The 11,543-nt window shown below is 36.8% G+C and overlaps 1 protein-coding gene across 1 annotated transcript in view; it reads right to left on the bottom strand.

The window, feature by feature from the left end:
- mpp2a (MAGUK p55 scaffold protein 2a) overlaps positions 1–11,543 on the bottom strand; it is a 32,956-nt gene that overhangs the window by 7,709 nt on the left and 13,704 nt on the right. Inside the window, exons 7-12 of the mRNA XM_022672000.2 lie at positions 6,738–6,869; positions 5,262–5,364; positions 3,638–3,706; positions 3,220–3,381; positions 2,469–2,671; positions 956–1,084 (exon numbers count right to left, since the gene is read on the bottom strand). Coding sequence (XP_022527721.2) covers positions 956–1,084; positions 2,469–2,671; positions 3,220–3,381; positions 3,638–3,706; positions 5,262–5,364; positions 6,738–6,869 — 798 coding nt within the window. The remainder of the gene's footprint in view (positions 1–955; positions 1,085–2,468; positions 2,672–3,219; positions 3,382–3,637; positions 3,707–5,261; positions 5,365–6,737; positions 6,870–11,543) is intronic.

The raw sequence follows: 11,543 nt of genomic DNA, 5'->3' as shown, positions 1-11,543 counted from the left end.
ATCGTTTATTATTAAAAGTACCGCATTACACAGAATGCTGGGGACAAAAACGCAATGAGAGATGGGTAAAAAGCTCACTCACACAGTTTACATTTAATTTAGTCTGTCTCCAAAAGTGCCCAAACATAACAGATTAAATATTTACTCACTAAATATCAGTATTTTCCACATTTAAAAAACATCTAGACCTTTAAATGGCTTTTAAATCTCATGTTTAGCTGTTCCTATTGTTTTTTGGAGGTGGAGGATATGGCAGAAATAATCATTGACTAATCGACTAATCGAAAAAATAATCATCAGATTAGTCGACTACCAAAATAATCATTAATTGCAGCCCTAATGTTCAAAGATGAGTATTATTGGCCTGTAGCCAGCTGCTAACCCCGACTAGCACTGCTGGAGCAGTATTAACAGCATTAGCTGCTAACCCTGCACCTCTTTCGCCGTTTAGAGCTGAGTATTATCGGCCTGTAGCCAGCTGCTAACCCCGACTAGCACTGTTGTTATTTACTCACGCCAAAAAAAAGTTTTCAGGAGAGAAATCTGCGTAAATTAACATCCAAGAATTACAGTTTTGTTTACCTTGCTTAGCTTTATTTAACTTTACCCATCAAGCGGCGAGACCTGCTGAATTTGAAGGAAATTGTGGCGACTCCCTTGTTTTTTACTAGTGTCGCATAATACGCCTTATGTATAAAAATGTACAGCCCAGAAAATAGACTTTCATTAATAGTGCCCCTTAAGTCCGGTGCCACTTGTAGTGTGAAAATTAAGTTAAAAAGTTAAAGTATATAATAAGACTCATAGTGTTTGTATCCATAGAAATTAAACAGAGCCCATAATGCTTTATAAAACAGAAAAAAAAAAACATATTAAATCTTTTTTTTCCACATATTTTAATCAAAGTTCTTTTTCAGAGCAGAATACAGTCACACCTGGGGGCGGAGTCTCTTACCGTTAACTGCTTGGTGACCACTCCAGCTTCAATACCGGATCTGTTCATGGCCTTCAGCACCTCAAACTCAGGAGCCTCGATGAAAACCACATAAGGCAAAAACTCAGACGTCCTCAAGACCTTCAGGGCCTGAAACAAACACCCACAATACGAAAAACATTAGAAACAATTACAGATTCTACATCACCCTCTATTACCTCTTACTCTAATGTAATATAAATATGTCTGATTGGTCATGGGTGCCATATAAACATTACAGAGCATAAAAAAATACTTTAGAGTGAGTTTGTAAACAAGGTACCAACAACCAAAATTAGAGATTTGCAAAATATCATCAACTGATATTTTATTAGCACATAAATAAAAAATATATCACTTACATAATTATCAGTGATACACTACTAAAATCATAACCAATAATCCAGCGTCTTATTTTTAGTACCAAAACATTTATTAAATCAGAATGTCTTCTAGACCCTCAGTGCCCCCTGCTGGTGATCATCTGTGTTTAGCTTTTTGTTTAAAGGTTTTTAAATGACTTTTGTCATCACATATGCTGGTTTTGTACATTCTTTACTTACATATTAACTTTTATATCAATATCAATAATTTGTGTGGCCTCCATTACTATCTAGCACTTCCTTAGCTCTCTTGAGCTTGGAGGTGTGTTTTGGGTCATTATCGTGTTGGAACACTGCCATGGGGTCCAGTTTCTTAAGAGAGTGGATAATGCTCTGCTTTAGAATGTCACAGTACATGTTGGAATTCAGCTCTCCAGTGCTGGAAGCACTTATCTAAGACTATGATGCTACCACCACCATGTTTTACTGTAGACAAGGGACAGTTATCTTGGGACTCTTCAGCAGGGCACAGCCACACATGCTGGACACCATATGAGCCAAACAAGTTCATCTTTGCCTCGTTAGACTACATAGTTCTAGTAATCAATGCTCCTGGGCTGCTTGTCTTTAGCAAACAGTTTTTGGGCTTTCTTGTGTATCAGCTTCAGAAGAGGCCCCCTTCTGGGACAGTGCCATGCAGAGAAAGTTGATGCAGTGTGTGGCGTATGGTCTAAGCACTGCAGGATGACCTTCCAATTCTTCAAGCTCTACAGCAATGCTGACAGCACTCATGCGTCTATTTTTTAAAAGCCAACCTCTGGATATTATGCTAAACACATGGAGAACAGAAGTTCTGCTGGGTTAAAGGTGAAATGGGAAGTCAACATGACCTTCATTGTTCTCAGGGTTGTGTTGAATGCCCTTTATCTGTTAAAACATCTTATAAAATAGGAAGAGTCGTGTGAAGTGTTAGCTGGGTAGGATCTAGATTGCTATGATTTTTAAAAGGTTTAATCCCTGCTTTTAAACTCTTATTTATTTTGAAATCATATTAAATAATCATTCGTTCAGGATATGCGGTCAGCCACACAAAATGTCAATATCGGTACATTTTGCTATAATCAATGTCAAATTTGTCCACTACTCTCTGCAGCCTTACTGGGTGCTTTTACCTGTGGGTTGACGTCCAGGATGCAGATGCGTCCAGCCTCCACAACCTCGTGGATGGAGTCGATCTTAGTGCCGTAGAGATTCCCATCATACTCTCCATGCTCCAAATAACGGCCTGCTTTAATATCTGCCTCCATCTTGCTCCTGGATGTGAAGGCGTACATCATGTTCTCCCTCTCACCTGATTTTGGCTTCCTGGAGGTGTCTGAAGCAGAAGAAGGTCAGACTACGTAACTATGTAAGATTAGAATGAACCCACATAAACATAAGGTCAGTGCTTAGTGAGAGTGTCTACCTATAATTATCCCTATATAACATTAGAATAAACCCAAACAAACATAAAGTCGGTTAATGGTTAATGCTTATACTGCTCCAGCAGTGCTAGCCAGGGTTAGCAGCCGGCTACAGGTCAATAATACTCACCTCTGAACGGCAAAAGAGCTAGCGATTAGCATGGTTAGCGGCTAAAGCTAATATTGCTCCAGTCTCGAGTCTCGGTGCTGGAGAACTAAACTGAAACTCCTGAATAACGCTGCACTTCAGCAGAGGAATTTTACTGCTTCTTACAACCTGACTGGTAAAATTCATACATAAGGTGCATAATGACGATTTTTGGGAAAAAGAAAGGATTTTAAGTTGGCCTTATAGTGCCAAAATACAGTATATATTCTGTCTATCACAAAACATCAGGCCACATATAATAAATTGTAATGCTTTGTGTGTTGAGGTGATAATTGAGGTTTTTATACTCACATGGGATAGTGGTGCCGTAGTGGTGTGGATCAGACACCAGCATTTTGTTCTTTAAGCTGCGCCGGCCCACTCCCTGAGCTCCAATCAGAACCAGCGTTTTCCTGCGGAACGGCGGCACCCGCGCCACCTCCTCATAGATTAGCAGCTCATGCCTGTCGAACTCTGCATGAAAGAAGAAAGACCAGTGAAGCTTTGAGCCATGCAAACATATCCAACACAATCAAAACAGAGCTGTACAACACGTCAATTTCAACCCCCCAGAACTGTTACATAACAGTCTTCTCATACTCATACCACTTAAATTTACATAAGCCCCGCCCAGTAGAGAAAGCCCTACTAAAGCAGAGAATTAATACTGATGATACTAGAAAGCTGACAGCTGCAATTCTTCATATGCAAGTACAGTGAGAGATCAAACCTGCATTTCTGGTGGTTAAATACATCATTTTCTTCTTCTTTTTTCCTCCAATACCGCTGCACAGTGTTCCTGGAAACAAAATATATAGGGTTTATATTTACTCTAATGGACTTATTGCTCTTGAGAAGATTACCTCAAATCAGACATTTACTGTATCTCCCATGATGTATAATGCAGGGTATTTAATGTATAGTGTAGTGTATAAGATGGACAATGTAGAGTACATGATGTATAATATAGTGTATATGAAGTGTAATGTAGTGTATGTGGTATATAATGTAGTGTATATGATGAACAGTGTAGTGTATATGGTGTATAATGTAGTGTATGTGATGAACAGTGTAGTGAATATGGTGTATAATGTAGTGTATGTGATGAACAGTGTAGTGAATATGGTGTATAATGTAGTGTATGTGATGAACAGTGTAGTGTATATGGTGTATAATGTAGTGTATGTGATGAACAGTGTAGTGTATGTGGTGTATAATGTAGTGTATGTGATGAACAGTGTAGTGTATATGGTGTATAATGTAGTGTATGTGATGAACAGTGTAGTGTATATGGTGTATAATGTAGTGTATGTGATGAACAGTGTAGTGTATGTGGTGTATAATGTAGTGTATGTGATGAACAGTGTAGTGTATATGGTGTATAATGTAGTGTATGTGATGAACAGTGTAGTGTATATGGTGTATAATTTAGTGTATGTGGTCTATAATGGAGAATATATGGTGTATAATGTAGTGTATGTGATGAACAGTGTAGTGTATATGGTGTATACTTTAGTGTATGTGATGAACAGTGTAGTGTATATGGTGTATAATGTAGTGTATGTGATGAACAGTGTAGTGTATATGGTGTATAATGTAGTGTATGTGATGAACAGTGTAGTGTATATGGTGTATAATGTAGTGTATGTGGTCTATAATGAAGAGTATATGGTGTATAATGTAGTGTATGTGATGAACAGTGTAGTGTATATGGTGTATAATTTAGTGTATGTGGTCTATAATGGAGAATATATGATGTATAATGTAGTGTATGTGGTCTATAATGAAGAGTATATGGTGTATAATGTAGTGTATGTGATGAACAGTGTAGTGTATATGGTGTATAATTTAGTGTATGTGGTCTATAATGGAGAATATATGATGTATAATGTAGTGTATGTGGTCTATAATGAAGAGTATATGGTGTATAATGTAGTGTATGTGATGAACAGTGTAGTGTATATGGAGTATAATGTAGTGTATGTGGTCTATAATGAAGAGTATATGGTGTATAATGTAGTGTATGTGATGAACAGTGTAGTGTATGTGGTGTATAATGTAGTGTATGTGATGAACAGTGTAGTGTATATGGAGTATAATGTAGTGTATGTGGTCTATAATGGAGAGTACATGATGTATAGCGATCTGTATATGATGTATAATGGAGAGTATATGATGTATAATGTAGTGTATATGATGTATAATAGAGAGTATATGATGTATAATGTAGTGTATATGATGTATAATAGAGAGTATATGATGTATAATGTACTGTATATGGTGTATAATGTAATTTACGTGGTGTTTAATATATAAAGTGTGTATAATATAAATATATATAAACTCAGTCTAACCTGCTGGTGGAAGCTCCACATCTCTCTTTACAAAAGCTTTCCTCTTCTCCTCCAGAAGCTGACTGGGGATGAGTCCAGCACTCCCTCCCTCCACATGCCGAGCCTACAGGAACACGAACACACACACAAACACACACACACACACACACACACACACACACACACACACACACCAATCAGCCAATTCCGTTTGCATTTCACAGTCTGTTTAAAATAGAGCTGTTTAATCTATTAGTCTGGAGAACAGCAGAACTGATAAATAAAGCATTTTCTATCTCTGAGGGTCGACTGTCAGAGTGTAAATGATTTAACACACCTGATTTAAGTCACAGTTAATTACATCACACTAATCTAGAGTCTAACTGGCTGTGTTAGAGAAGCCTTTCATCACAGATCAGGAGCAGAGAATGTTGTTGATAATGGGAACTAGTTTAGAGCTTAGATCGGGGCCCAAAAAATCCGACCCGTTCTGCCCGAGCCTGACCCGACCCGCCCCATAAACTGGATAAGTGAAATCTGTTCAGAATGATGTTAATTAACACTGCAACACTGAACCATAGAACTATTATTTAATAAAAATGTTTTAAAAACAGCTGCACACAGCGCTGCAAGTCAAACACGGAGGAGCTCACATGCGCCCAGAGCTGCCTGATTATAACATTCTAACTGGTGCAACTTTTTTAGACAGTTTAATTTGTAACTTACAAGGTTATAATAGTTTTTAATGTTTCATTATAGTTTAATTTAATTTTGTTTTCACATTTTCTCATCCAATTAAGTTGGTTTTAATTCGTTTTCAGAGTGGGTTTGCCAGTTTGTACACGTCATATCAGAGAGATCAATCTGAGAGACAAAAACTGAGAACTCAAAAACTCAATAAACTCTACAGGTTTCACTCATTTTCACCAAAATGATCAACTATGAGTAAGAGAGGGGGAGAGATAGAGAGAGAGAGAGAAAGACAGAGAGAGATTTATCAGTTCATCCTCCCGCTGTGGGTGTTCTGGTGTATTACATTTACTCACATTACTCTAATTGAGTAGATTTTATGAGTAATTTGTAATTTGTTAAAATTAGGTAATTTTACTTTTACTCAAGTTCATTTTGACACAAGGAATTTACTTTGCTTTGGAAAACTCCCCGTTACTGAGTAATAATAAAATGCTGGGAAAAAAAAATAACTGTTTGAATTAAAACCAGTGTTCTGTCGAGTTATGCTACCCATCGATATGTGCTTCTGTACGGCACTGCTCATGCACCGACCATTTTTACTTTTACTCGAGTAGATTGTTAGATGGGTACTTTTACTTTTACTTGAGTAGAAAGTAAAGGTACTTTTACTTAACTACAATAATACACACCACATTGGTATGTATTACATTGTAACCCTTTTATCAATGTTGTCAATGTCTTGTAAACACACAGCTTTAGTTGTCTGTGGATGTGCTTGGCTCTACTCAGTTGACCCCTCTGTACCTGCCACCAGTTGACATCATCCTGGTTGACGATCTGCAGGATGTCTCCCGTACTGAACTGAAGCCCTGCCTCCTTACAAGGAACCAGGTTATCATTGGCTGGATCATAATCGAAATGGCACTTCACAAAGACCTGCAAAAAGAGAGGATCTGCATTAGAAACGTCATGCACACAGGGTTTTCTGCAGCAGTATGCAAAATAAGGCTGCCTTAACATCAATCACTCCCTTCCTTGACAGCAAATTTTCTGGTGGAAATCCTGACATAAATCACACCACTGTTCAACACTGTTCAACAATTACCTCATCATGGTAAAGTGTAAAAACATTTAATCTGTGTATAGAACGTATAGAGTAAACGAATGTTACTAATTTAAGGGTTCTTCCTAGAGACATTTTTTTAACCTTTAGTTTTCTAAAAAGTATTACTATGAAGTAAAAAAGTATTTTAAGGTTCTTTAAAGCAATATCTAAACATTTTGGGATTCAACTGTTTAAAGGTCCCTTTGGAAAGAATGTGTTATTGCACAGAGCATGTGAAAGATTAGGGCCAGACGTGAGATAGACACACGCAGACACTTTACATAAAGTTTATTATTTAAGATGTTAAGCTTACATGATTTCTCAGGGACGGGCACGGTTAATAACAGGAAACCAGAAAATAAGGTTTGGCAGCGGTATTCAAACAATAGAAAGGGCAAGGCAAAAGAGTAGTAAAAAAACAAAAATGAGTTGGTAACAAGAAAAAAAACAATCAAAAGAAAAGCTTAGTAATAGAGCTAGCAAGCTAAATTCAATACCAGGAAAAGAGAAAACAGAAGGGTCTATACATCTCTGGAAAACAAAACAAAACAGAGTTTCTAAATCAGTTTCTCTGATTTTGATATTTATAGATATATGTTTAAGTAAAATTAATATTGTTGTTTTATTCTATAAACTACGAACAACATTTCTCCCAAATTCCAAAAAATAAACAAATACTGTCATTTAGAGCATTTATTTGTAGAAAATGGCAAAAAGATGCAGAGCTTTCAGACCTCAAATAATACAAAATATGTAAGTTCATATTTATAAAGTTTTAAAAGTTTAGAAATCAATACTTGGTGGAATATCCCTGGTTTTAATCACAGTTTTTATGCATCTTGGCATTTTCTCCTCCACCAGTCTTACACACTGCTTTTGGATAATTTTATGCCACTCCTGGAGCAAAAATTCAAGACGTTCAGCTTGGTTTGATGGCTTGTGATCATCCATCTCTTTCTCTTGATTATATTCCAGAGATAGATAAAATCAAGGAAAAACATCATCATTAAGTGATCTTTTATTTTTTTCCAGAGCTGTATACACAACAGACCAGCTGTGGGAAATCAAAAGCTCAGATAGCCTGAACACCATAGCATCACATGATTAGCAGAGTCAGGGAAGTCTGGTGTAAGTGCATGCTGGGAATTGGAGTCTTTGTTCTTAGGTTTAGAGTCCAGAGCAGGCAAACTGACAGCGTCAGAACTGACAATTTCTTTTAATGCAGGTTTAAGCACATACATTGATGTGTGAAATGCTGTGTTTTTAAGTACATTACTTTCCTCATTTTGTTGCTTTATAAAATACTGGCAAAATGTAGAAAGCATTTACATACAACAAACCTACCAGACCACTTTTTATTTTTAAATGAATATATTATTTAAATGAATATATTATTAAATTAGGAATACTTTTGCTTACAATTTAAGAAAATAAATATCTAAGGGACTGCTGCTTTAAAAACAGCTATTCTTCTTATAATGTTTTTTATACTTGGCATAATGCAGGGGTCACTAATAGGCGGAACGCGATCCGGGTCTGGACCCAGACGTTGTCCAATCCAGACCCAAACCGATAAACTACTGAGAAGGATTTAATTCTGACCGTGTTTATTTAAAGCGGCGGAACTTTTATTGTCTTTACGGTTTACGTGCTTTACAGGGCAGTAAATTTACTGAGCAATCACGTGTGCTTTAAGATCACCAAATGCTCTCCTCTACCAATCAGATCTGTGCAGATGCGAGCGCGCTGAGCCACATAGGCGAAACTGTTTTTTCAAAAAAAGATGATATTTTGGCCAAGTTCAGCAAACATTTCTCCATATATTGTACGATTTATCGTTCATGTAATTATTATTATGACAGGCAGGCCTAAATCTATTATAAATAAAATGCAATAGAATAAATTTAGCATTTTGATACAAAGTGAACATACAGATTCACATTATTAGACTCGATATATTAAATTATTGAGGGTGTTTCCATTTATTTTATGATAGGTTGATAATGTAATTATTGTGACAGGCCTATTTAAAACAATAAATATTGTTGTGTAATTTCTTTTGTCTTTCAGTTGTTGATAAAACACAGACAGAACTACTATAGGCTTCTTCAGTAAACAGAATTAAACACTGGATTATAACACAAGTTAACATTGGCGATGATCCGGACCTTAGCCTGATGAAATTTTCTCTAACTGGACCAAACTGAATTTTAATTAAATACCCCTGGCAAACTTTAGTATGAAGAGAGCAGATTTCAGCTTAATAATGATCTGAACAGTTTTCTTTTCTGAACTATTTTTAAAGCAAGAGTTTGAAGCTATTTTTATCCAGTTGCTGGTTTAGACACCTGAAAGGTTCCAGATCTGAAAAGAACTGACATCAATGAAAGGAGAACATTTTAATGTAGGCTTTTGGCAGGTGTTTCATCAATTTTGAGGTAGAAAACAAATCATATGGACCAGATTTTTAGTTTATACTGCAAATCCTTTCGGAATGTCACAAAGAAACAAAAAAAAACATGTTCATTTATATTAAAAATCTGAAAAATTGACGTCATGTGAACAGAATCTCTGCTGCCAGCCTGGTGACTCAGCTCATTATATTTGCTGTCTGAAGCAGGAGATGTTAGAAGGTGATTAGCGGAGTGAGTGAGTGTGAGTGTAGTAGTAACAGTAGCTGTCAGTGATGAAGCTCCAGTCTCTCTCCAGGAAGCGAGGGAATGCTCTCAGTGACGTGATCGTGGTGATGCCTGCAGGGTCTAATCTGTGACGCAGTTCAACCTCCCCAACCAGCCCACCTGCCCACCATCACTACTCAACTGGTGACTTGTACAGGCCTGTACTGGGAGCTCTCTTGCTCTGGCTGTCTCCATGACAACCAGGGGAGGAGGTGGAAGTGCGTAGATGAGAAAGCAGCAGGGAGTGGGCAGTGGTCTGCACCATCGTGCCATAACTATTACATGCTTCTCGTCACATGTTTCCCTGTGTGTTCCTGATGCCCAATTAAATGAATGCTGCTGTCAGAGACACACAGAGCTTCAGACTAAAAAAAAACAGACCAGCATTCCTGAAAACTACATGTCAAGCTACTTAAATACTTTCTGTATTCACTTACAGTGCTGTAAAAAGTAATTGTGAAGTAATTTTGCATTTTTCAGATTAACAAACACATTTTAATATCAGACAAACAAACTTAACCTAAATAAATAGAAAAAAAGCATGATCAGCCTGTTTAAGGTCATGCCATATCACACCATATCAATTGGACTTGGCCACACGGATATTCTCCTTCAGGATTTTCTTGTAGAGAATTTATAGTTCCATCTACTACAGCAAATTGTCCAGGAAGCAGCCCCAGACCACCACACTACCACCACCATGTTTTACGTTCAGTATGGTGTTCTTTTTTTTAATTATTTGTTAGTTTTACACCAAATGTAACAGGACACACAGATTCCAAAAACTTCCATCTTTGCTTCGTCAGTCCAAAGACTATTCCTAGGATCATCAAGATGTTTTTTAGTAAGTGAGTATGTAAGACAGGCTGTGATGTTCTTTTTGTTCAGCAGTTGTTGTTTTTGCTCTTTCCTATAATTGAATTATTAACACTGACCTTAACTGAGGTAAGTGAGACTTAAAATGCTTTAAATGTTGTTCCGGGTTCTTTAGTGACCTCCTGGATGAGTTGTCCTTGTCCTTTTGGAGTAATCTCAGTAGGCCAGCCACTCGTAGAAAGGTTCACAACTGTTCCATGTTTTCTTTATTTGGGAACAATAACTCTCAATGTGGTTTGCTGGTGTCCCAAAGTTTTAGAAATGACTTTGTAACCTTTTCCTGACTGACAGATGATCAGTGAAATTGTTTTCTCACCTGTTCTTAAATGGCTATAAATCGCAGCATAATGTGCTGCTTTTTTAGATCTTTTATCCCGCTTAATGTTGTCAGTTTATGTTATATGTTTAATTTCTATTTAAGTGATATCTTGATTCTACAGTTTGGTTGTGTCTAGAGAAATTGAACTCTTTCCAAAGAAAAAGCTTTCCAAAAAATGCAGTGGTGCCAGGTGTGAATACATTTTGTTTAATTTTTTTGTTTAAATTGTGTTTCGTATTGACTCAGGTTATCTTTGTCTGATAGTTTGATAATCTAAAAAATGTAGGTATGACAAAAAGCAAAAAGGCAAAAAAAAAAAAAAATGTAAAGAGGAAATACTTTTTCACAGCACTGTATTTCAGAAATCTCCGGATACACAGTTTTCCACCTTAAAATCTGGACTACATGCAGTTTGAGTAGAACCACAAGAAAAAAAATCTACCTCATCCTGGGCCACCCATTTAGCAAACAGCAGTTTAGCCCCACCCCCTCAAGCTGCAAGTGTTGAGCCTTATGCATTCAACCTAGAGCTGATCAATATATCAATATTTTATGGTATCATGATACATTTAGTTATTATGAGACATAATATACTTTTATGACCATATCATGGATAATATTAGTGCTAAAAA

The sequence above is a fragment of the Astyanax mexicanus genome, chromosome 19, assembly GCF_023375975.1.
Source record: "Astyanax mexicanus isolate ESR-SI-001 chromosome 19, AstMex3_surface, whole genome shotgun sequence".
Lineage (NCBI taxonomy): Eukaryota > Metazoa > Chordata > Actinopteri > Characiformes > Acestrorhamphidae > Astyanax > Astyanax mexicanus.
This window is presented reverse-complemented; position numbering and strand designations above follow the sequence as displayed.